The sequence below is a fragment of the Epinephelus moara genome, chromosome 17 (genome assembly GCF_006386435.1).
Source record: "Epinephelus moara isolate mb chromosome 17, YSFRI_EMoa_1.0, whole genome shotgun sequence".
Classification (NCBI taxonomy): domain Eukaryota; kingdom Metazoa; phylum Chordata; class Actinopteri; order Perciformes; family Serranidae; genus Epinephelus; species Epinephelus moara.
In genome coordinates, this window is record NC_065522.1 from 5,636,669 (window position 1) to 5,662,931 (window position 26,263).

General features: G+C 39.2%; 3 protein-coding genes across 4 annotated transcripts; 1 reads left to right on the forward strand and 2 right to left on the reverse strand.

Moving 5' to 3' along the window:
• Window positions 1-1,702: 1,702 nt before the first annotated feature.
• zgc:112271 (uncharacterized protein LOC553698 homolog) lies at window positions 1,703-5,740 on the reverse strand. 2 transcript variants are annotated; one of them, XM_050067981.1, is made up of 4 exons: window positions 5,619-5,740; window positions 5,342-5,406; window positions 4,545-4,642; window positions 1,703-1,986 (listed from the first exon to the last, which is right to left on the reverse strand). In XM_050067981.1, exons 2-4 carry the CDS (start codon window positions 5,402-5,404, stop codon window positions 1,887-1,889), a joined length of 261 nt encoding a protein of 86 aa, XP_049923938.1. In that variant the 5' UTR covers window positions 5,405-5,406; window positions 5,619-5,740; the 3' UTR covers window positions 1,703-1,886. The 2 variants fall into 2 exon arrangements, with proteins under 2 accessions (XP_049923938.1, XP_049923939.1); XM_050067982.1 differs by lacking the exon at window positions 5,619-5,740 and having other exon boundaries at window positions 5,342-5,541.
• Window positions 5,741-5,978: 238 nt separating this feature from the next.
• On the forward strand, window positions 5,979-10,290 carry slx1b (SLX1 homolog B, structure-specific endonuclease subunit). Its single transcript, XM_050067895.1, has 5 exons — window positions 5,979-6,470; window positions 6,566-6,617; window positions 8,310-8,627; window positions 9,482-9,697; window positions 9,911-10,290. The coding sequence occupies exons 1-5, from the start codon at window positions 6,298-6,300 to the stop codon at window positions 9,938-9,940; spliced, it is 789 nt and encodes a 262-aa protein (XP_049923852.1). The 5' UTR covers window positions 5,979-6,297; the 3' UTR covers window positions 9,941-10,290.
• Window positions 10,291-12,727: 2,437 nt separating this feature from the next.
• On the reverse strand, window positions 12,728-24,720 carry LOC126403978 (uncharacterized). Its single transcript, XM_050066891.1, has 7 exons — window positions 24,596-24,720; window positions 22,233-22,354; window positions 22,039-22,149; window positions 18,755-18,808; window positions 17,163-17,315; window positions 14,893-15,015; window positions 12,728-14,588 (listed from the first exon to the last, which is right to left on the reverse strand). Exons 1-7 carry the CDS (start codon window positions 24,600-24,602, stop codon window positions 14,550-14,552), a joined length of 609 nt encoding a protein of 202 aa, XP_049922848.1. The 5' UTR covers window positions 24,603-24,720; the 3' UTR covers window positions 12,728-14,549.
• Window positions 24,721-26,263: the final 1,543 nt, after the last annotated feature.

A 26,263-nucleotide genomic window follows, 5' to 3' on the forward strand; every position in this document is an offset into this window, starting at 1 on the left:
GAGTTTTATATCTCATATAGCACAATATCACAAATCAGCCTTTAAGGGACTTTACAATCTGTAAAGCATAGGACATTCTCTGTCCTCAGACCCTTGATTTGGAAAAACATCCCCCCAAAATTCTTGGTTTGTTATGTTGCTTCTCATTTGGGCTTTTACTCTTGTGAAGTTGTTCTGAAGTCCATTTTGAAATATGAATTTATCAGCATGGGAAATGCAATTTGCAATAGTTCAGTCAAAGGTCTAGTGTGTAGGATTAGTGGCATCTAGTGGTGAGGTTGCAGATTGCAACAAACTTTCTCCTGTTTGCCATGCTTCCCACACAGGGGTGGGCAACCCGGCTCTGGAGCTGCACGCGGCTCTTTAACCCTTCTCCAGTGGCTCTATGTGGCTTTGACAAAAACAGACTCTATGGAAATGAACAACACTTATTTTTAACATTTCAGTTTTTATTCATAAGTGTTGTAGGCCGGAAGTGATTCTTAATTTACCAGTTGTAAAAATGTGTAGCCTATAGACTCAATAAAAAAAAGTTTTAACATTCCATCATCTAAAATGTGTGTCACATGTCAACAGCCTGCCGCTTTGTCCTAAATTTTTGGGGAACCTCAACAGCAGGGCTAGTTTTGAGTCTCCTAGCTAGGCTGGTTATGGATTCCAAATCCAAAAAAGAAAAAGTCTCAGAGGTAAATGAATAATTTAGTGGTGCTTGGACAGATTTATTTGCTTTTATAGCTGACACTGCAACAATCATAAATAGCCCACTGGAGGGTAACAACTTTGTGGTGAAACATATCAATGAATGCTCATTTAGAACTATTCGTAATGATGAAGGGCAAATTTAGACTTGTTAGGCTGTGTCACCTTTATTATAAGGAACAAAAATGTATTGTGTCTCCAGACAGATTAATTTAAAAACAAACAAACAATCTTTTGGTATTAAAGTTTGCTTAATCTGGTCTGAGAGAACTATGGTGGCCGATGCAATTAGCCCTATCTAGAGCCAGTGTGTGGTTTGTCTGTTCTGGCCTACAGAAACAACACGGTGGGTTCTGCAAAAGAGGACCTGCTCCATATGTAGACATAAACAGGTCATTTTAAGGCAACAAAAACACAATTCTTAATTTCAGGTAATAATAAACTCAACTCAATAAACATAGTTATGAATAATATATTCCATTTCTGCCAATACACAACCTCCTTAATCCTATACACTCGACCTTCAAGTGGTAAAAATCTAAAATATCGTAGCTTTGCGGGGTGGCTAGGCAAACGGAAAAAGAACGATGAGGCAGAGATGTGCGTCTGCTGGCTCAACAGAACCCAGATTAATTCCTTTGCCACAGCAACAGCTAACCTGAGGTTGAGGTGTCCATGGTAAAACAACAAAGGTAGGGTGTCTAACCTGCTGCTTCTAATTACTTGTATCTCTTGTTAGCTAATTCTCCACCAACATGTGTCTCTTCACTACAAAAAAACCCCACCCTGGCGCAAAATTTAGCAAAATACACACTTAACCCCCCTTTTCCCTCCCCGAATCTATTTCTAAGCCAATTACCCTGGACACCTTCTTCAATAACATAACTACTAAACAACACACATAAACAGATACTTAAACCCAGCATTACAATATCATCCAATATTCACTGACTTCCTCAAGATTTCAAAATTAAATGACATACAGGAAACAACAAAGACAAAATACAGCATCCAAGTGTTTTATTGCCACCAGAACATTCCATTGCATTTATGTCAATACTGCTGATTTACAGGAAATTAAGTAGAGAATTTGAATCTGTTCTACATATCAGCATATCAGAGAGGTGTAAGGCCTGTTTTATAGCAGAAATTTTGATCTGATGTGAGTGTGATAAAATGTGTGTGTGTCATTGTGATTTCTGTTTCTCCCACTGTTCTGGTGTGAGGGTCTTCTGTTCAAAAGCGTGGATCTCTTTCAGCTCCTCAGCTAGGCATGTATTCACCATCCTGTTGGAGAGTGGATACATAACACAGTAGTCAAGTAAACGCTTTACATTATTGCTATTATTATCATTATTATTATCATTTATTTTAATTATTGTTTTTTTTTATTATATTATTATTTCCAACTTTTTCTTTTTTTCTATTTATATACAACTTATTACTGTGCACTGTCATGCAAGGAAGGATGGGATGGGGAGGTGAGATGGGGGTTGTAAAGGGCACAGTTGATTGTAATGGTATGATATTGCTATCCTGTTGTTTTTACTCCACACAAAATAATATTATCATGAAAGAAAGGGACCAGTGTTCTTTTCATGTTAGTTATCTGATCTTTACTCTTGTTAATCAAACTTTGATTGGCTCACGGGTCAGATAGGCTTAGTAACCTCTGCTGTACACAGCATCTGACCCATAACAAATACTTACTTGCTTGCAAATAAGCCAAAATCCAGACAATTATCTTATTCAGTTTACAAATACATATGTTAAGAGTCTTCATGGTTTTGTAATTTGTGAAGTGTTGAATGGTTTGGATGTACTGTTGTATTTTATTTTTCAATTTTTAAACACAAGTTTCTTGTTATAAAATTAGGAAAGTAGATTTTGACAAATTATGAAATACTGCCACAATGAGAAAGAGATCTATGTGGTACTTACAAGATTTTGTTTTGAACTGTAGACAGCATTAAAAACCAAACAACACATCTCTACGTAAAGTACATAATAAACTTAAATCTTACAGCCACTATAGAGTGCTGCAGGGATGACGTTTTTCTGAGGCAGATGTGGAGGTTAGCGTCACTGGATTTTTCCATTGAATTTTGGATCATTGCAGAAAATAAGCTCTGTGGCAAACCATGTATGATACATGTTTTGTTCAGCAAGATAGTCTTCACAACTTAACACTACTTTTGTGATATCTGAAGCCTAAATGCAATCACCACAAGTAAAAGGCTAATGTTAGACTATAAACATATTACACCGCAGTTGCATGACTTCAACGTTGCCTCCATAACAAGGCTGTAAGGCTATGTTCATGACGTTCATTTAGCCACTTGTCAGCAACTGCATTTTTTAGGACACATAAAAGCTTCAAACTTCACGAGTGGGGTATTTACTTTCATATTTTAAGCAGAGGTGGGTAGTAACTAGTTACATTTACTCAGTTACATTTACTTGAGTAACTTTTTGGATAAATTGTACTTTTCAGAGTAGTTTTAATGCAAAATACTTTTTACTTTTACTTGAGTTATATTGTTTTAAAGCAACAATACTCTTACTTGAGTACAATATTTGGCTACTCTACCCACCTCTGAGTACATAATTACACACATATATATATGTACAGTATATATAAGAATATATTTGTGTTTCTTGTGCCTTGATTTATGTTATGTTTGTAAAGATTTAATTTATTTTTGTTTTAGTTAAAGGGGTATCGTTTAAAATACATGAATTTGCAGATTATTATTTTTGATTGATTGATTGATTACGTTCATGTTCTTATTTTACAAATAAATCAGACTTTACTCAACAGTTACTCAGTACTTGAGTAGTTTTTTCACCAAATACTCTTTTACTCTTACTCAAGTAATTATTTGGATGACTACTTTTTACTTTTACTTGAGTAATATTGTTCTAAAGTATCAGTACTCTTACTTGAGTACAATATTTGGCTACTCTACCCACCTCTGATTTTAAGTCATCGAATAAAACGTGAAAATCTCCTAAGCTTGTGTTAACCACAGACCTATTTTCAGGCTTCCCACTGACTTTTAGACAAGGGAACTGGGAGGCTAAAATGCTGACTCATTTCCTGGTTTTAGGACTCATTCCTGCACGTCCCTATACCTTGTGATACTATGTGTGAAGATCTTTCCAAACTATTTTATCTGTTGTGGTAATATTGTTAAACCAACTGGGATAACAAACAGAAATATATTGCTTTTTCATTTTTAGTCAACTTTGTGGAGAAATATATCTAAAATATCAGACCAAGCTCAATGCCTTTGTGTAACTTAACCAGTCTAACTGGTCATTTTGCAATACTGTAGTTGGACATAAGCAAAAACAAAAGAAAAAAAGAAGAAGACTGCCTTTTGAGAATGTCCTTGATCCTGCTGATTTTAAAGGTGTCAAACTAGTAACTGTGCTGTACCGTAGCTGCAGGATGTCATGATATTTGTGCTTGTATGCAACAATGTGCCGTGTTGACAGCTCAATTACAGACTGTGGTTACTGTGGTTTTATAAACTGCAATCACAAACTAGTTCTGTGTGCATCAACACAGATATTGAGTGATGTCATGTAGCATAGCTGCTATATAATAATGTATAATAAACTCTACAGTACTGATACAATTATGTGGTCTACATTTTTTTAATATAGGTACTGTGTGATTTTCTATTATGTCAGCAGGAATCACTCTTCATCTTTTTGTATAAATGCTGTCTGTGTGGCCTGCTCCTACTTGTAATGTCTTTTAAACTATGCTAATACCAAAGATCTGACGACAAACCGCAAAATATGTGTTATGTAAGAATTATTACAGTGTGTAATACCTGTGTCTCTGTAACAGTGGTTTGCCCTCAAACTGGGATGACACCACCAGGACTTTGAAGCTGGCAGCACATCTGTTGGATGATGTGTCCTCCACATCCTGGGGTGGACAAGATAAAAGTTACAGCCAACAGTCAGCTCACTGTCATGCTGCTAATACTGAATTACTGTATGTATGATCATGTGCTCCATCTTGCTACCTGACTCATATTGTACACTATAGCAGTCTAGTTTTAGTCCGAGTGAGTGAGTCCTCTTAACCAACAGACCAAACTGTTAATGTTCTACTTGTTTTATTAGCTGGGGGGGCTGCTTAGCACCACATACAGTATTACACAACTGAATCAAACTGACTCGAAAATCATTCAAGTTAGTGGTGCTTTTTTTTTATTGGCCATAATATTATGGTAACTGATGTATGTACCATACATGTACAATACTACTGCGTGGCATTCACATCAAGTATCAGCCTACACTCAATGAAACAGTACTCATATAAATAGTAATTAAGCCTAACGTTATATTAAAATCCCAGTCTCTTCTAACACACCACTGTGGCTAACATAAACCTGCACCATGGAGGAGGGCGGTTGCAATATGCTGTAAATCGCTATAAATATGACACATTTGTACAACTTCTCAGTTATATTCTACCATGTTTGTACTCTTGCAGATCGACCGCGTAACAGTAATGATTGTACATTGTTTAAATAGAGCTGGTGAGAGTTTCTGCTCACTACAGCACACACATACATTAAGCTAGGAGAACATGTGATGCAAATAATAACCAGAAACCTACCACGTGTACTGCCGCGAACTCCTTAATAAGTTTCTCCCGGATGCGATCAGCTGTAATATCCATGTCTGTGTGAACAAAACATAAACTGTCACGTCAATAAATCAGTTACAAGGGGGCTAATTTTGTATGAATTTCTAATTGACTCTAGTCAGACAGATAGACGTGCTGACACCGGAAGTACTACGGCGTTCTTCAAGATTAAAAAATGTATATCTCTTAAAAACACTGTTGTAGCACAGTTATGAACTTATGTTTTAATTTATAAGCGTATCATTACCAGAGTTTGTCTATTTTGGTGTTATCGATAATTTAAATCACCGTGCTACCAGGGTTGGACGTCAGTGACCTCATAACTGACCGAAGAATACGTGTAACTATGGCCAATCAGCTGCTGTATCCACATATTGTGGGCGGGGCGTATTTTTTAAAGTAGCGAATCACAATATTAGGGGTCCTTCCAGAAGGACGAACTAAATGTTAAATATTAATTCATATACAGTAAAATACGTGGTTAAAGTTGACGCAGTTTGAGATGTGGAGATATTTGTTAGTTGTTATTTAAGATGCGAGCGTTTTATTTGTCTCGCAGCGTGACACAATGAATCCTTTTAAAAATATTTCATCAGGCAGTTTCATAGGCTACTGAGACAGACACTGTTTACATGCTAACCCAACGTACCGGTGTTGATGTAGTAAATTGGCTGTGGTGGACTGTACGTGAAAGCATTTGCCTTCTAGCAATAATACGACTAATATTGCCGAGAGAATGGCAGTGTTACCACTTTTTAATCGGCCAGTTCTTCACAATAATTTTTGTCTTTCGTCTTACTGTTTATAGCTTTACTAGCTAACGTACACAAGGAAGCTAACATAATGCTAATAGCTAATAATTCCGTGGATGCCCTATCTGACGTTAAAGCAGTTGTTTAACTAAGGATGTTTATAATTCTTCTATAATGGTTGTAGAGGTAGAAAGCTTCTTCGGTGTGTACATGTTGTACTGCATCAATCCTAAATTCAAAGGCCGTATTTACATCGGCTTCACTGTGAACCCTGAGCGCAGGATCGTACAGCACAACGCTGGACGGCACAGAGGGGGAGCCAAGAGGACCAGTGGAAGAGGACCATGGTATGACCTAACCTTACTCTACTATACTACACGATGGACACTGTGTCATCACACAATTATATGATATTTGACATATTTTCATTTGTTTCGTTCAGGGAGATGGTCCTCATTATACATGGCTTTCCTTCTGATATTGCTGCCCTCAGGGTGAGTAAGATCTTTAGTTATGATGTCACACTGGACAATATTTGTATTTTGTAATCACTAATGTTACATGTGACTCAATTCTACGGTTACACAATATGAGGAATATATGCGGTATCTGATAACATCTTTGAAATTAATTCCAACATACTGAACAAACTAAATATTGTCACTGAACACAAAAGGCGCCATTAAAAAAAGAATAATGGTTACATTTTTACATACAGTTTTCTAATCTTCTTTTTCAACAAACTCGAAAAAAAAAAAAAAAATCCCAGAGTGGAATGTCACAGTCTTTTACAATGTGTTCATTGCAAAGGTTGACCTCACAATGAGGATAAAAAAATAAATATTGTTAAAATCTATTCCAACATGAAGAGTCAGCAGTATTTATGGATTGAATTAGTTTCTAACCCCCAGAAGGTCCCTGCTGTAGTGATAAATGTTGCTCACTGTCATTGATGGATTACTGAACAGGTCTCTCAGACACAGGCCTATGTCACTCAATATAACACCAACCAAGAGATTCAAAATTACCACAAAGGAACCGCAAAAGGACACATGATTAAAAAGGATCAAAACAGAGACACAAAGAGACACCAAAGAGACACAAAATAGCCACAAGCTGACCAAAATGACCACACCGAAAATAACCACACACAAAATTACCACAAAGAGACAAAAAGACACTAAAAGATGCACAATGACTACAAAGAGGCACAAGACAACAACACAAAAAGAGGTTAAACGGCTATAAGGTCAGTGTGTTGTGCACCTATAGGAAAGGTGGTGGGGCCTTTTGAATATCTGCAACAAGGGGCCCATTGTCTCATAATTCGCCCATGCTCACAAACACAGACATCGCAGCTGCCACAACTCGTCTACTGCTTCATTCACACAGGTCCACTGAATGCAATAGGTGCTTCTAGAATTAACATTAGGACATGGGTGGAGAGTTATTGTGATGTGTATTTACTTTAAAAACAGTTGGTTTTTCAACTAGTTTACTGGGGGTGAGCTATATAGAGAGAGTGATTGTGGGTGGAGAGGACAGAGTGAAGTGAATGTGAGAAATAATTAGCTGTTTGTCTCATTATGTTCTAGCGCAAAAATACATCACCACCTAACGCTCAGAAGATTGTTTAGCATGGAAACAAACTGTGGAGTTTTGGTCTTCTTTGTATCCATTAATTACATTATCTGAAACATCAGAGTCATTACACAGTAAATGACGTAAGAAGAGCGCAGAAACGCTTCAGTTATTTCGCAAGCTGCATTAGAAATAGTGGATCAGCAGGATTACTTGATGCTTTCCAGACTTCAACTCACCTGAAGGTGTTAGGCTATTAAATAAAGAGTGTCCATGGTCTCTTAAAAATGTTATGTTAAACATGAAATGCACTGACAGACAGTGTGTTGAAGAAATGTATCAAATGATCAATCCCAAGCTATATGCTTTCTGTCATTCAGATGCAAATAATGGCCAAACATTTAATTCTGGGTGTCTTTTATCTCATTCTGCTCTTTTGCCATTTATAATATAAATTTGGCAATTTATTTCATTGTTTTCATTTTTATATCAGTGTTAAATTCAGGTCCAGGTAGTATTTAAAAGCTCCTAAATTTTAAGTACCAGATTTTTCCACTTTGCTTTAAACTATGAATTATTCTAACCATCATCTTTATGTTTGTCAGTTTGAGTGGGCGTGGCAGCACCCTCACTCCTCCAGGCGTCTCTCCCATGTCTCCCGGCGCTCCAAGAAAGAGTCCAGCCTGCAGTTCCACTGGCGGGTCGTCTCGAACATGCTGCGGGTGGCGCCGTGGAACAGACTGCCGCTGACGGCTCGCTGGCTGAAACAGGAGTACAGGATGGACTTTGAGCCTAGTCTGCAGCCTCCGCTGCACATCCCCATTGCTTTTGGCAGTGTGAGAGCCAAAAAGACGCTGCCTCTGCAGTCTGCAGGAGAGGAGGACAAGACATCCACTTGTTCTCTCTGTAAAAGGCTGCTTAAGGTACAGTTTCTAAAGATATCAGGAAGGAGTGTGTTCTGAACAGAATGTAACGAGGTATTTCAGGGGGAGTGATGAGGTGAAACTATTTAGGGATTAACAACAGTATTCACACAGCACTTCCGTGCAGCGGGCTGTAGTGAGGGCTGCAAGATACAGGTGGTAAGCACAGGTTTTGGTCTTTGTACAGGCACAATGGCACCAAATCTTAGGGCAACTTTGAGAGAGTGTAGGTTTCTTTGCGTGCAGCTAATGAGTGCCACAGAGGTGGTTATCAACCTGCTCTGTTAACCAAGGCTTCAGGCTCTGTGTGCATTCCCATAAAACTAGTCAGCGTGTCATTTGCGTGTCTTAAAAATGATTGATCCCTGCCACATACTTCCAGCTTTGCAGAATATTAAAACATATTTCAGTAAAAAGCAAATGGACCAGAGAACAATCACATTAAACTGTTCAGTGAGAGCAACAACAACCTTATGAATAAAATAAAACAATATTCTTGCTCAGATTTTCCGCATCACATGTTGCCCGCAATGGCAAAAAGGAAAAAGAAACCATGAAAAGTGTTACGTACTGTAGGTGCTACTGTAATTGCATTTATAACACATTTTCTCAGCTGAGAATCTGTATCGCTAATTTACAATTAGCCTATACTCTGTGGATCTGGGGTTACACCAGGGTTACGTTACCTAACCAACACTGGCCGTGGTTATATAACCCCAGTCATGTTCGGTAGTCTGGAAAAAGTCTGTAATTTTCATTTGTGAAATATAACCTTTACTTCAATACAACTCGTTAGTATGGTAGTTGTAGGCAGTAAGGTGAGTCCACATATCTCTGTCTCTTGTTGTCCTCAGGAGTCAGAAAAGCTGAGCTGTTTCCACCCATCCTGTGGAATGAGCAGTCATGTGATCTGCCTTGCTAACCATTTCCTGAAGTCAGAGCCGTCCCACCTCCTGCCAGTGGAGGGTGAATGTCCGTCGTGTTGTCACTCTGTTCTGTGGGGGAGCCTCATCCGCCATAAACATGGCTGCTTTGGGGACCTAGAGGAGATCACACTGTCTGCATCCCAGGTTAAAGACGATGTACAAATATTTCTGTTTCATGCTCAGTATATGGGACATATAGTCATCATATCTGTCTGTGTTCTAAACCTTTACTACTTTATACTTGTACATTTAAAAGGCTGTTAAGGAATTCAGACCTATTTATTAAAAAAAAAAAAAAGATGTATTACAAGTAAGTGTAGTTTTTGCTTTACTAATTTATCCTCTGATCTTTCACAGGGCCACTGGGCAGATGAGCTGCAGATATGAGGGAATGGAACCTGCAAAAATTAATTTAAATTTCCTTCTTAATGAACTGTATTGCCACACGACCATGTCATAGAGAATTATATAGATTATATGTAATGGATATGCTGTTTCAAACTGAACAGGAAGGTACAGAAACTTGATAAAAGCTGTCCAGCAGGAATGTGTGCAAATGCAACATCTCAGGACTACAGGATCCACTGGCTGTGTTCCATCCCTTTTAATCTTTCTGATCATGAAATATCTTTTTTCACCATGTCTAAATATAAATGTTTAATGTATTCAATATGTGTGAAAAACATTTTTAATGCATTGTGTGACAAATAAAAGATTATTTTGTAGTGTACATGAAATATTTTCTGTCACAGTAGTACAGTAGTGATGCTGATCTGTGAAAGCCTACAGTCCAGTAGCCACTATCACTCCTCGACCTTTTCATCTGATGGCAAAGGGAACAGTTTAGGGAACACTACTACTTGCCTGCCAGATGGTCTCTGGAGATTGTTTGTACTCAGCTGTGTACTTGCACCTTTTATGTATGACAGAACAAAAGTGACAAGCAGCAGGAAAAAGACTTCTAAAATATGCCAAAACATATTTAATGTCTTCTAAATTTTCTTTTGTGTGAAGCAATATTGGAAAAAAGAGACAGACTTCATTCAGAAGTGCTATGCTCAGCAGTTTGTCCCATTTCAATGCCTTGGTGCTTGCGATAGCTGTGGCAGGAGGCATTATGTTTTTTAAGGTTGACCGTCTGTCTGTCCAATTCTTGTGAACATATCTCAAGAATGCTTTGAGAGAACTTGGACTCAATAATGAACTGATTTGATTTTGGTGATAAGTCAGAGGTCAAGATCGCAAGGTCATCTATGTTATTCTTGTGAATGCAATATCTCAATACCTGAAGGGATTTAAAAAAAAAAAAAAATGGCACAAATGTTCACTTGGATCTATCTTTGAAATGATTTGATTTTGGTGGTCAATGGTCAAGATCACTGAACTGAACATCTGTCTCGTTCTTGTGAGTGCGATAGCACAAGAACATTTTTAGCGAATTTCCTTAAATTTGGCACAAATGTCCACTTTGAGTCAAGATTGAACTCGTTAGAATTTGGTGGTCAAAGGTCAATGTGACCCTACAAAACAGTTTTTATCTGAACTCAAAAATGTATACATTGTTATGACAATATTTCATATAGATGTCTAGTAGAATCAAATAATGAAGTGACCATTTTATCCAAAGCATAGGTGAACTTCACTGTGACATCATGTTCTGCAAAACCCCTTTTCTGGCCATTATTCAACATCATATCTCAGGAACAGAAGGGGAGACATTTAGTCAGATACTGAATTGGTCTCATTAATCTTGGGTATCCACCTTGAAACTATGCTGATTGTATAGATCTTGTGTGCTGCCGGGGGGAAGATGTGTGCGAAGCATCCATGTTTTCACAGACGTGGAGGTACGTGAGCCGTAATTGCAATTTGACTTGTTCACGGAGGCATACAACTGCGATGCGCTCATTGTAGAAATATTGTAGAGTAATAATTCTGAAGCAGCTGCTGTTTTCTGCTGAACTAAACCCTGCTAAATAATTCAAATTGTCACAAATTTTATCCTGTGCTGAACATTTTACAGGTTTTCATTTAATACAGTACAAAGCCTGATGAAAATCATTGTAAAGTATTGAAATTCAAGACATTTATTTCAGGGCTTGTTGTTATATGTTTTCACCTTCAGTTGATTTTTAATGGAACCCCGTATTATAATGCAACCCTTGATTATACATGACAAGTTGTTGGGTTGTTGGTTTATTATTAGTGCACTAGTACTCAAGATCGGTTTGTTTTTTTCGAGACCAGTTTCAAGACTTTTTTTTAGGGTCTCGTATCAGACTTAGCTACATTTTTACTTGACCTTGTGTCAGTTTCAGACAAAAAAGACTCTTATATCAAGATGGATCAAGACTACAACTGTGGGGATATCAGTTAACTGCTTGTGCAAGAAAAGAAGTGTTGAATAAAGTTAGTGAAGTTAATTTCAGCTCTGTAGTGTCTGTATTTGTTTACTTATAAAATACAAAGAAAAATTCCCACATATAACTTTTTTTCAATGCCTTCTAAATACACACATATATAGACTACAGTAAGGCGACTAAGTCTCAACCTCTCAAAGTCTTGGTCTTGTCTTGGTGGACGTTTGTGGTAAATTTGAAGACCCTCAAGGCATTCTTCTGTCTGACCATGGCTATTGCTGGCGTGAAGGTGTAAAAATGTCATTGTAGCCTTAAAATCCCATAATGTGTGACTAGGGACAGTACAGATGATGTGACCTATGTCTCATCAGTGCGCTGTGGACCTCTTCAGTGCACAGTGCACATTCCCAGTGTTGGGAGGGTCACTTTTGACATGTAATTGCTTACAGATTACTAGTTACTCTGTCAAAATGTAATGAGTAATAAAAGTATTTTAATTCCTTCTTTCCTTTCATTCCTCCTTACTTAATTACCTTTTCATTACTTTTGTAACAGATGTTTTGAACTGGGCAATAAAGCAGAAAAATGTCAAATAGGTTCAGTAACTGTAACTTAATACTTCCTAACACTAGCAAATACACAGAAATAGTGCCAGTGGACAAGTATATGGAAAGAGGGTTGAATAATAGCAGGGATATGTTTTCATGTAAGGTTTAAGTGTGACAGTCTTTCTTTACAGTCCAGCATGTTGGCACCACTACCTCGAAAAACAACTTTTCACAAAGAAAAAGAAAAACAATGACCAAACTCCTACTCACGTTAGCTTTTTATTATGCATAGTTGTTAGTTGCAGTCAAAAGGAAACAGTGAAGCATTACGTAGGTAGTAATCATCATGAAGTAACAAAAAATCTGAATACAAATATTTTTAGAAAAGCATTAATTTGCAATAATTTGGGATTTTATTTATGCTGTAAGCCATGAAACAAAATAACAGCTCTATAGAGGTGTAGTAATTAGCGTCTGTGATGTACACGTTAAGGTAAGACTGTGAAGAAATAACACAATCTTCCTCTTACAAAAGAAAAAGCTGAATTCATATGCAATACAACACACATTTGTTCAGTTCAATACACTCAGCGATTTGGTTGCTACTGTCTTGCTTGGTCTGGTATGACCATTAGAGCTGTGTATCATCTAAAGCAGGGGTGTCCAAGCTTTTTTGAATGGGGGCCGGATAAAACAACGTGAAAATACCTGGGGGCCAACAGTTTCCCCCACCAAATTGGTTTTAAAAAACAAAAAGTGAGACAAATGCAACCATTTTTATCTTTTAATGAACTACTTGATGCCTGTCTACAAAGTGTATGATAGTCCTATCATTGTGAGGTAAAGGGTAAAAATGCAAAGTGATCTTGCTCAATCAACCATTATTGTGTAAAGGGCCACGTGGTTTATTTTGAAAGTCAAGCCGAGGGCCGATTGAAATTGGTCTGCGGCCACAATTGGCCGCCGGGCCAGACTTTGGACACGCCTGATCTAAAGAATTACAATACCATTACCAGTACCCTTAAAGTTCTAAAGTACTTCATTCAATACCCATAAAAAAAGAATCAAATGCAGGTATCATTTGACTCGAGACGTTTCGATACTACTTGGTAGTGGGTTATTTTGGTTGATATCGTACAGGTATTGAGAACGGATACTCAGCTGTAATGACCAATAGCCTATGGAGGCTAATCTTAGTAAACTTGAGATGGAAATTTCTGTGTAACTGGCCTGTCGACAGATTTTATGAATTTTCTCTACTTGTACTACGGTCATATTACATTTTAGCATTTGCCATTACCATGTAATTGCTTCTTGTTACATACTGTAGAGACGCTTCATCGTGTGCCTGTACTTATTTTAGTGTTTGTCCAATGTGCCTACACTGCAGCATTTTAATTAACAAACACATTAGACAGGAACTACATAGAGAGGGAGCACATATAAAAAACATCTCATAAAAATATGGAACGTAAGTGTAATATTCACTCTTGTTTTAGCTCTGGTTTGGTCTCCACCAACTCCTGAAAAAATTACGTGTCATTTTAGCTGCTACATGCTCCACTATGTTGATTAGCTAATCAGTCCCTTAAGGATGTTGGGATTTTGCGATCGCAAATTCCTCCAATCCCCATAAATTTTGTGCAAACATGGTGACAACGTACCTTAAAAAACTCAGAGTTCATTTGGTTTTACACGATTCTGAACATTGGTCTCTTGGGGGAAGGTCCTGTGTTTTGTTACCCATCAACACTTGAACCTGCATCCTTACGTGGACTACTTCTGTCTTTACTCCCGTCAGCGCACTGGTCACATGGTTGCAGTCTTCCTGATTACGTGGGGTTATACATGAATCGTGGTGCATTAGGTATACATACAAACAGTGCATGAGAACAGCCTGAGCTGAGGGGACCTGCAGAGTTGATGATAACTCTTTGTGGGTTTGTCACTACAACTGACCCCCTTGACATTACACATAGCCATTTGATCCATTGTTAATTTAAACATATTGATTATTGCAACTTTAACTTTGTATAGCATTCACATGTGGCTGAACACCTGTCTTCTGCCCTTGTCCTTTTTGTGTCCTCACTGTTGGACAGGGGGGGCTTGTACAGTGATCACCGGCTGAGAGGGACAGAAAACAAGGAAAAGTAGAAATTTAAGATACAGAATGGTTCGCTGCTACAATTTCAAGTTGCTGTTAAAGCTTTTCTTTGTAAAGTGTTTCACTTTTGAAACTCTGCTTAGGGTCCCAGGCACCACCGGGCTGGCCCTGCATCTTTCCTTTCCTTGTGTGGTTAGTATATTTGTGGGCATTAGTTATCCAGAGGACCTCCATGATAGAACCAAACATGGTTGCAAGATTTGTGACACAAAAAGAAAATCTTTGCAGCTACTACTACCACACCTATCGTCAGCATTTACTCACCATTTTGGGAGCTGGTGAGCAGCAGTTGATCACCTTGTAGCAGTAGGCGACCAAAGTGAAGGAGATGGCTAACAGAGCAGCCTGAATGGCTATACCTTCAGCAAAAAGGTGTGAGTTGGCGTCCTGTAAGAGGGGTGAGATTTGCAGAATGCTCGTATGAAATCAAAAAAGTTAAAGAAATAAAAATAACGTGCCTCTATCCCTTACACTTTAACTGACACTGCTTTCACATGTCAATTAAATGTCAATTGACTTTTCATCTGCCTCCAACTGTTACTTTTTAACTCACACTTCAATTGCTTTCATTCTTCAACTAACTGCTTTCATGTCTTACTCTTCAACTCTGGACTCTTTAAATGAGAGTTCAGCTGCTTTCAGTGCTCACATCATCAACTAATATTTCAAAATGTATAATATTTGAAAGTTTTTTTAAATTATATGTAATTGTTAGAAATGAATTATCAATACCTAAAGCCCCATATTTTAATCATAATGCTGCCCTCCAGGATTTTGCAGGCTTTTTTGGGGATTGTTGTGGCCTAAAATGCCCGATATCATGGCAGCTTTTCTTTTTATAAAAGAAATTTGCATTGTTACAACATCAACAGGGATGGCGCAAATCAAGAAGCATCAGTAAAAAAAACAAACACCCCAAATAATAAATCGCGTAAAGTAAGAAGTAAGTAAAATTGTGGGAGCAAGTGAAACTTGTGAAAATAGTTGCAATTTTTTTCTGTATAATTCATAAAAATGGAAGAGAGCTTAAACTATTTTCTATCACACAAAAACTCTCCATCTCTGTTTTTCATTATGCAACTTGAATTTTGAAGAAAGCTTCCAGACCATGTTTAGATGTAGTACTAGTACTAGTGCTCGACTAAATCGATCGTAAACATGCAAAATGGACATTAATGAAAAAAGAAGTGTAATTTGAAATTAATTTATTGAACAACCAGGCTTTAATTGGCCTATATTACTGTAAAAATGTATAAAGTTAACGTAAGAAATGTAAACTTTAAATTACCATCCAACTCTGAGCTGTTCAGTGCTCCCAACAAACTCTCAGCAACACCGAAACGGGTCAACTCAGTCTTTAAAAAACTGTTGGGTAATGTAAGCTGTGTGATGCTAACAGTTAGCCCTGTCACTATGCGTGTGTGTGTGTGTGTGTGTGTGTGTGTGTGTGTGTGTGTGTGTGTGTGTGGGCGGATTGGCTAGAGCTTACACTTCTGCATCAGTGGTATATAGTATAGAGTGCCCCAGGAATGAGTCCTAAAACTTGGAAATGAGTTAGCATTTTTGTACTCCCTGTTCCCTAGCTGTGAAGTCCATGGGTTTTTTAAATGAGTTTTTAGTTAGATGCCTGTAATGAGGTCTGTGGTTAACAAAAGCTGAAGAGACTTTCATGTTTTGTTCTACAACATAAAATATGTCAGTAAATACCCCACTTGTAAATTTTGTGTGTCTTAAAAAAGTTGCTAAATGAGTCTATAGGACGTCATTACACTGAACATGGCTTTACAACCTCAACCTCGTTGTGGTGGTGACTTTAAGTCATGCGACCATGGTAGTTTTCTTTATAGTCTAACCATAGCTTTTTACTGATGGTGATAGCATTTAGGCTCCAAAAATCATAAAAGTGGTGTTAATTTGTGAAGATTATCTTGTTGAACAAAACATCCAGGTATCGTAAACGTTAGTTTGCCACAGAGCTTATTTTCTGCAATGATCCAAAAAATCCCATTGGATTTTTGACGGGGGAACCAGAACGATGCTTACTTCCGCATTGGCCAACAAAAAAAGAAAAGTCATCCCTCTATAGTGTCTCACAATAAATAGAGAGTGACAGCAGGGCATAAATGAGGATTTTAGCCATTTTAAATCATAGAACTTGGTAAAACTTAAGGGAAACTACGATGATTGTTCAAAGAAGGCATTGCTGTGATTGGATGAAATTGCAAGGCCACAAGGAATTCACAGGGATTGGTTAAATTTGTGTTAACTGTTGTGATTGTCACATTACAACATCCTGGAGGACTGACAATGTCATGACACACCATTGCAAAAAATTATAATGGTAAAATCACTCTTGCTTGCTCTTTCTGTGTCAGATTTTAAAAGGTAACTTTGGATGTATAGAATGTAAATATGTTTGTCATACATTGCGTTATAACCCATCACTACAGGACACATACAGTTTCATTATGCATCTTATCCAGCTCTAAAATATGAAAATATGTTATTATAAAGAGCAAACAGTTATAGCTCACCGAATACTTTCTGCATTTTTCCATTTTTGCGGAGTCGTGACTGTAGTAAACGTAGCAGTCATAAGATGACTGATTCATTTTAACCAGAGAAAGTATAATGTTGAAGATGGAGGCAGCACAGGCGACAATCTGCATCCCGAAACAGGCCCTCAGCTGAAACACACGTGATACAACTTTTAAGAAATCACTTGACTTGTTTGGTTCTGCAAAACATTAATCGACAGGATAAAATTATAGAAAAAAAAAAAAAAATTATAGACAAAACTGTTGTACTAGTTAATTCACAACTACTGAATTGTCACAGCTGGATTAACCAGGTTCACTCTCATCTGCGGTTTATTAAAGAAGTATTTCACTGCTTGAAAGATGTGTTTTCATAAAACTGGGCTATCTATGCAGTAGAAAGACACAAATGCTTTTATAATTGGCGCTATATGGCCAGGGAAATTGAAGAAAAATGGCTGTGACAATCACCTTTGCTCAAGCGGTAGAAAACTTACTACCACAATGAACTGCGCCCCACCAGACCAATAAACACTCCTGCTGGTAAGTGACGTAACGTGAGTGATGTAATGTGAGCTCGCCATATTGACCCAGAAAACACTGTGACGGCCGGCTGGTTAAAAACAATCTATTACAGTTAAAGCAAAAATAAATGTGTTCTGAGTTTGTCACATCACAGAAAGATGTGTTATTAACCACCAAGCCAAATTTGAATGATTAAATTCATCAGCTATATAAAATTAGGTTTCAGAATCATGAAAAAGTGAGCAGTATTCTGTATTCTGCTGTAAAAAAAACTGGGGGCGTGTTCGCTGTCAGCGTTGAGCCGAAGAACAAGCCGATACAAAGCAAAAGAGTCTTGTTAGCAGCTAACCTTATAGCGCCGTAATGTACACACCCCCTGAGCAGAAGAGTGAGCTGCTGTGCAGCGACAGACTTTTGTTGAAGGCCCAGACACACTAAACCAACATCAAAGAATGGCAACAAAGGCTGACTGTTGCAATGCCTCAGGCTGCCTGTGTCTCAGCCAAAAAATTGCACTTGAACACACTGCAAAAACTACAGCAAATGGCCAATTAGAACTTAGATTCTGCACCTGGGTGAGAATAAATAACTCTCCATAGCAGCAGGTGGCAGTAGACTGTATTTATCATTTGCCATACTAAAATGGACAAAGTGTTCCTTAAAGTTATTGCCACCTGTGTATTTAGCTTCTCCCCCCTGTTCCTTTACTAAATGGTGCTGTCTGTTCCTGATACAGACAAGCACACATGGCTGTCCATACGTGGCCACATTTAGCGCTGCTTGCTACCAGTTAAAGAAGCAACACGGCTGAATTTGGTCACGTATGGACAAGTCTGACAGGGTCAGCAGAGTTGTGCAACGAGCAGTTGCATTCAACCTAGTCCTGTGACTCATCCGGCTCATCTTTTAGAGGAAGTGGCCGAGACGAAGAACAGTTCTTTTTTTTTGTGCCAAGGAGAGTGCAACAGTGCAAAGTAGTGTTCATTTCTCATGACAAGACATTTTGTTGTTATTATACATGGCTTATACAGAATTGGCGATCATGTCGGAGCCAGGTAACTCACCGTTGGCAGATGGAGGTTCTGTGCTGCTATAGCCAAACTCCCAGCAATTATCACCTGTGAAGACAACCCAGATCACAAAACTACCTTAACATTTTGGTTTGCTTAACAGTTTGGAGTTTCACCAGTTTACAGCAGTCACAAGGAACTGAAAATGCCCACTGTGGTGGTCATTTCAGCAGGAAACTGCAAAAGGGTCTATGAAGTGGCCTGATTGCAACGAGGACAGCAAATGGACTTTTGTTGGTCAAATAAATTGCAAACTATTGACAGTCCAAACATGTTGGCTACTAGGAATTGTGCAGCATTATGAGAGCTGTTGATCAGAAGAAAGTAAAAAAGAAAGAAAATCTGAGGCTCTGGAGAAGCTTTGTCAAGCTCACATAAAAGTATTTAAATACATGGTACAAATGGAACAAGCATCTAACATAATATCTAAGGGCCCTGACACACCAAGCCAACAGTAAGCCACTGGTCAATGTCGGCCCATCGGCGAGCATCTGTTATCCCAGTACTGGCGGTGTGTCCCACACCCTTGGCGCTGTTTGGCCCTTGTCAGCTTTTTGGTTTTTTTTGGCCGATACAGCAGGGTGATTCAGCACTGGAGCTGGGGAAGCCTGTCTGTGAATTAAATCTTGTGAATAATAACTCTGATTGGCAGTACAACTCGTTGCACGAGAGGAGAAACAGGAATGAGGAAAACAAACAAACAGCTAAAGTCAAGAGGGCATGAGAGCAAAACAAACTTGTTATATGAGGTGAGATATTTTTAGCAGCTTAGCTCTTTAGCACAAATGGTCTGTAATTGTGTTATTATTCACTGTTGCACAGTAAATTTCATTTGGTCTTTTAACATCTGGTTGGATTGTTAATATGCTAAGTGGCTAACTAGTGTCTTGAATCCATCCCGTTGGTCTTCCAGTTTCCCTTTTGGGTCAAATATTTACTTCAGTGACTATGGGGTGAAAGAATCTGTCATAATCTGTGCTCACGTTCACTTCTCCCATTGGAATGAATGTCTATTCAGGATGGCCGCTAATCTCCTAAAGGCATGGAACAGTGGCAAAACCCATGCAGGTGACACAGATACAGGAAATTACTCTGTAGCCCCTTTTACATTGACTGTTCAAGGTGGGACTCATACTGTTATTCCGCCTCACCGTTCTGTATAAAAGGTACAATCACAGAATGAGGGGACAGAGTTGTCTCGCCTTTAGGCCAGCAGTGGAGGTAGTAACAGTCAACATCTGTGTAAAAGGGACAGCCAACAAGACTGGACCATGAACAGGACAGGTGTGTATTGATGATGTGTTTTATATGCCACCCACTGTGGGAGATTTTTAAAGCTAACAGCAGTTAGCAGCTAACTCAAAGAAGAGGAACAGCGGTCAAAAACGTCCACAAATTGGAAAAACAATAAGGTCTGGGAGCTCCTTACCCTCCAAGCAGAGGATGACATCAGCCGCCATATAACATATGGTAAATGACTGTTATTTCCCTGTAAAGGCAATAGCCCTTTTTAAACAGGTATTGTGCAAATTTGTAGGAAAGCCCAATCAGTATTCTTTCAGCATTGGCAGTATAAAAACAAAATCAGGCAGTGCGGCAAAATGCCGCCTACCTACTTTTATTTATACAGAATGTGCCTTTTTTGGGGCAATAGGGGCGTGAGCAAGTAACAAAACGTGTAGCTCAGCATGTGACGTAACCAGTGACGTGGGAGGGAAGCCACGGCCGGTCAGTCCTTCGGCGATTCTCTCGTAAGTCGGCCCGTTCTTCACTGTTCCTGTCATCTGACGGTTAATGGCCTCTTCGTTTGCGAGGGCAAGGAGGGTGCGCAATTCCTTGTCTCCCCAGTTGCTCATCTTTACAGTGTCTGTCAGGTTTGTGTTTCCCTCTTGCTACTAGCTGCTCGCTAATTCCTGCTATCAGCTGTTTCCTGTTTATCCACCACCAGTGGGTCACACGTGCGGCGTCATCAACAGCTCCTCCCACAAGTCTTCAACAGCCCCTCCCGTTGCGGAAGACCGCCTCGGTCTTTTTAAACTAAAAGGGTTCCACCAATATGACTACCCTACGAGGCAGAAAATTGGGCACCTCGGATCAACTCGCCAATCCGCCTCTGTGTGTATAAACGCTTGCAGCTTGCCGGTAAAACGGCCCAACATTCGCGGAAAATCTGGCAGTGTAAAAGGGGCTAATTATTGACACGTATATGTTACACTTGAGGCTGATGTTGTGTTACATGTCACGTCTGTCATGCCTTTTTTGCATGCTGTCTAAAATCACACACTGGAGCAGCATGTTGCTGCCATTGTTTGATGGGGCTGTGTAAAAAATGCAAAGGGGGCATAAAGAAGAGACTTCGTAGCAGCCCTACAGTGCGATGTCTGTAAAAAAAAAGGGCTTAAGGCCCAGACACGCCAAACCAACATGTTAGCCCCACATCACCATGTTTTGGCCAAAAAGTTGCACATGAACACACCAAACCAACAGTCAACAAGTATGTATGTTCTGCGCCTTCTCGTGCGCTGAGATGAACTGCCAATCAGAGTGATTTCATTCACTGACGGGCTCTGTAATGCCAGCACCGCATCAACATGATGAACACAATGGTGTGGGACACACCGCACCGATGAGGTCAGCAGACACTCACCAATGGCCCGACTTTGACCAACAGCTGACCGTCAGCTTGGTGTGTCAGGGCATTAAATTGCACCCTCATTTCTAAACCACATCTTTTTTTAAGATTATTTTTGATGTCTTTTGTCTTTATTGGATAAAACAGGAAAGGGGGGAGGGGCTGGGGATGACATGAAGCAAAGGGCCCTCGGTTGGAGAAGAGCCCGGGCTGCTGCGCTAAGGACACAGCCCACATGTGCACATGCTCTACCAGGTGAGCTATTGGGGCGCCTTAAATTAGCTGCTTTTACCATTGAGATCTGAAGAAAAGTAGCCACTGGTTGCATTATGGGAACTGTAGGATGCAGTTTTTGGAGTCTAACTAAAAAGACTAAAAGGCAGCCTCTGTTCCTTTGATCAGTTTTAATCTGTCTCTATCAAGTTCTCCAACTTTATGGAGGTATAATACTCCCCCTTTGAATAATTAATTATATGATGGAAAAATCTTATGCTTTTCAATTTACAGCACTTTCTACATGACCTGATGTAACTGGAGCAATTAAAGGGAGAATTATCTCGGCATAAATGGTTGACACCCTGTTAGCGTCTCATAGATTTTCAGATAACCTACTGTTGACCTAAGGTTGATATATCCATGTGCTTACCAGTAGAGATGAAATGAAGAACGGTACATCAGTGCTCACAGCACCCAGGCCTTGGGACAGAAACAGAACCATGCAAGTAACCTTAAACAAGCTCAGGCCGATCTGAGTGATCTGGGACAGCAGAGAGAATACCTCATATTAGTGTTACAAAACTCATATAAGTACAGATTAAAACACACAGACACACACTGTACCCCCAGAGCTTTGGGCTCAGCCTCCAGGTACTTCTCTTTCCTGTTGGCATTTTTCTGGAAGCTGACTGTGACCAGTGGGCTCTGAGCTGGGCCGACGCCTTCCTCCACAACTGCTGCTTCATCTGAAACAGACAAAGCTACTCTTAATTTCGTCTCATGTCTTTCATGTGTATTCATTTGGGACAGCATGTTTCAGGTAAATTGTGACAATAATAAAAGGCTATTTAAATTGAAGTGTGGCATTAGTGTGTTCATATATCCTGATAAAAAGAGGGACCTCACATCTGTGTCAATACAGAACCATAGTCTACAGTTAGACTTTTTACTTCAAATAGCTAATGTGCTAAGGTGCTACTCTCCTAAAAATTAGTTTTATAACTAAGTTCAGGACGAGACCATGCCTTGAGCACATCCCATTTCCACCCAAAAGTATTTAAGCACACCTGATCCATGCTCTTCCTCTTTGCCTCCCACAATCTCTTTTAGCCTTTTATGTCTTCCCCTGTCTTTTGTCTGCATACAGGAACCACTGGGGGCTCTATCCAGACCAGAGTTCACAAAATGATGTCTCCTTGACTTAGTCTCAACTCCCATGGTTCCCTACTGTGTTCCCATCTTCAACCGACATGTCCACCATCACACTCATCCATGACTTGGAGACCCAGCCTTCATCCCTGTCCCTTCATTCCCCCATTCATTCTTCCCCAGACCCTCATCCTTTCATCACTCATGCCTTAGACCATTGACCCTTCATACATTCATTCCTTAACCCTCATCCTTTCATCCCTCATCCCTTGACCCTAATCTCTTCATCCCTAATGCCTTGACCCATGACCCTTCATCCTTTCATCCCTCAACCCTCATCCTTTCATCCCTCTATCCCTCAGCCTCCATTCATCATCCCTTGACCCTAAACCCTCTATCCTTAACCCTTCATCCATTCATCCCTTGACCCTCATCCCTCTGAATCTCAACCCTACATCCATTCTTCCCTCGAATGTCATCCCTTCATCCATTCATCACTTTACTCTCATCCTTTCATCTCTTGACCCTCATCCCTCTGTCCAACACCCTTTATCTATGCATCCCTTGACCCTCATCCCCTCATGCCTTAGACCTTCCATCTTTTACCATTCATCCCTCAACCCTTATCCTTCTATCCCTCGACCCTCATCCCTTCATCCCTCACCCTTCATCCATTTATCCCTTGACCCTCATCCCTCTAATCCTCAATCTTCATCCACTCATCCCTCGACCTTCATCCTTCCATCCCTTCATCCCCTTATCCCACATCCTCTTGTCCCTTTATCTCCTTATCCCTTCATCCCACATCCTCTTGTCCCTTTATCTCCTTATCCCTTTATCCTTTATCTCCTGACCCTCATCCCTCTATCCGTCACCCTTCATCCATTTATCCCTTGACCCTCATCCCTTAATCCCTTATCCCTTTGGCCCTTCACAGTCTTCCCTCGACCCTCATCCCTTTATCTCCTCATTCCTTCATCCTTTCCTCCAGACCTTTAATCGATTATATGCAATAAACCATTCTAAATCTTTATCCTTATTGGCGTGGTCTTTGTCAGTGACATTGTGTATCATAGTAGGCTTTATCATTTTGTCACATTAGCATATCTTAATAATTTTCTCTGACAATGTCTGATGAGTGCCAATGAGTGATGTCACAATAGTTACGTCCAATTTTTTATACAGTCTTTGGTCTATGGTTAAAAGCAGTACGTTTGTTATGTAACAACAACATCACATGGTGCACAACCATAATTAAATTATGTTGTGTTACATTAAAACAACGTTAACTTTAGGTTTCACACAGGACATGAACTATGGTCTCCTGGCTTGTCTTACTTTGTTTGGCCCATCAATCTCACCCATGTTTCTCACTCTATATACTACTGTATGTCAGTTGCCCTTAGCATCAAGTGGCCTTACACTGGAGTTAGCTGAAAGCTAAGTAACCTTGAATATATATTTAAGTTTCAGAAAACCAACAAACATCAGTTTACTGTGTAAAAATATAATTCACACTTCATTTCTTCACATAACAAAATAAAATCAGGAATTCACATATATCATATGTTGGGTTGCATTTTTTTTTAAACATTGATGATAAGCATGTGATACTGGATATAAAATCTGTCCCAACATAGCTGAAGTCACCTTGCAATGGAAAAGAGAAGCGCATGCACTGCAGGCGCGTGTGCAGCGGAAGTAAGTTTAAGCAGAAAACAACATCTGGATTTCATCACTGCACAAACACAGATCATCATTTCCTTCTGTCCTCACTGATAACTCACAGCTATGGAATAATGTACCTCTCTACGATTAAGAACAAAGCGTGCATTTACCTGCCATGGTCGTGATGTCCGTGGTGACTTCCCTTTTCAAAGTATTTTCTAACGGTCTCAGGCTGCAGATCGGAAGTTTTGCAACAACTTAGTGGATTTGGGAGATCCAGTCCCGCCCCGCGTCTGTCACTGCAACATGACTCCTGCTGCACATTTCCTCTATCAGCTGTTTAAACAGGGATGATGATTGGCTGAGTGACGGCTCATTTCATGACTAAATTATCATCATTTCATTAATGGAGCTGGAGAACAGAAAATGACTGAAATGACATTTATGTTTCATGCAGATTTTATTTGATTAATCTATATGGTTAGTTAGTTCGGCCTTTGTTTCGACCAGACTAGCTGCAACTTGTAACATGAGGCTAATTTTGATTTCTCAAAATTCTTAGAATATCTCTCTCTGTTTCTTTGGTGAAACGCCCCATTGCATGCATATGACTGAAAGGATCTTATCTGCACTCTTCTCTTTTAAAGTTCATTTTATAATGATTATTTATGTTTTTATTTTGTATTGTGATTTTAATGCATTTTCTTGTTCTGTAAAGCACTTTGAATTACTTTGTGTACGAATTGTGCTCTACAAATAAACTTGCCTTGCCTTGCCTTGCTCCTGGATTTTGACTGGACTCAGATCAGCAGATTCTGAGTGTTTTAAAAGGCATCTCGTACTTACTGTCTGTATTTCACTGATGCAACCTTGCCCTGATTTGACTTAATTCTCCAACAATTTTTGCTTGTCTTTGATTTAAATATTTATTAATTTACTTTTTTCCAACTGGAAAGCACTTTGCAATTCTTTGTAATTTAGGAATACTTCACAAATGTTAAATTACATATTTGATTTTTTCCTATTCATTATGATGATAGGAAAGAACAAAGGTAACTGTAGACCTAGGTGATGATTGCAGTGCACCCTCCCAATACCTCAAATCTCTTAGCAGATATAAGCATTTATTTGAGCTTTAGAAAAAAGGCTCAGACTCTTGGTGTTTACACCAGGACATTACAACTTCAGTACAAATTCTAAATCTTGCTCAGTAAAACATACAGTAATAAACTAGAAGGGCCCCCATACCCCTTTTCCACCAAATTAGCTCTGGTTCTTGAACCAGTTCCATTTAGGGTTGTTGGAAATTTGGTACTATGTGGCAAAGCAGCCCACGTTTCCATCAGTTATGAGTGGAACCATTGTAATCAAGGATGCATCATCAACAGAGAACATTGCACAATGCACAATGGATGTAAACAGTATTAGCAAGATGGCAGATCACACTGATTACGTGTGAGCTGTTTTTAGTTAAGGCATTTGTTTCTGTTAAGATAAAAAACATTGCCCAAAGATTAATGATAAGAAAGCATTGAAGGCTATCATGTGCAAGACTTTATCCTCACTTTTCAGTCCATAGAATATGATGCACTCATTGATGTTGTGATGGTTTGCACTTCAGGTTCCAGCTGGGAACCAACTTTTCAGGTTCCCAACCCATTAATTTTTAGGAACCCATTCCATGTTGGTAGAAAAGGGGGATCAGAGAACACACATCTCATCAAAGGATAGTCCAATCTTATGCAAATCTGCAAGTGCAACTGCTATATTTCAATCATGAGAGACATGAGAGTGAAGCAAAGATAATATTTAATACAGAATATGAGTGTACAGATTAA

What these genes read in the sequence shown, in the direction of transcription:
- zgc:112271 (XM_050067981.1), bottom strand. Translation starts at nt 5,404, where the DNA reads ATGGATATTACAGCTGATCGCATCCGGGAGAAACTTATTAAGGAGTTC. An exon ending in AGTTCGCGGCAGTACACGTG is followed by an intron (nt 4,643 to 5,341) that starts GTAGGTTTCTGG and finishes TGTCCACCCCAG; the next exon opens with GATGTGGAGGACACATCATC. An exon ending in CCACTGTTACAGAGACACAG is followed by an intron (nt 1,987 to 4,544) that starts GTATTACACACT and finishes ACTCTCCAACAG; the next exon opens with GATGGTGAATACATGCCTAG.
- slx1b (XM_050067895.1), top strand. Translation starts at nt 6,298, where the DNA reads ATGGTTGTAGAGGTAGAAAGCTTCTTCGGTGTGTACATGTTGTACTGC. An exon ending in TCTGTAAAAGGCTGCTTAAG is followed by an intron (nt 8,628 to 9,481) that starts GTACAGTTTCTA and finishes TGTTGTCCTCAG; the next exon opens with GAGTCAGAAAAGCTGAGCTG. An exon ending in TCACACTGTCTGCATCCCAG is followed by an intron (nt 9,698 to 9,910) that starts GTTAAAGACGAT and finishes GATCTTTCACAG; the next exon opens with GGCCACTGGGCAGATGAGCT.
- LOC126403978 (XM_050066891.1), bottom strand. An exon ending in TCTTCATTTCATCTCTACTG is followed by an intron (nt 18,809 to 22,038) that starts GTAAGCACATGG and finishes TTGTCTTCACAG; the next exon opens with GTGATAATTGCTGGGAGTTT. An exon ending in AGAACCTCCATCTGCCAACG is followed by an intron (nt 17,316 to 18,754) that starts GTGAGTTACCTG and finishes CGTGTGTTTCAG; the next exon opens with CTGAGGGCCTGTTTCGGGAT.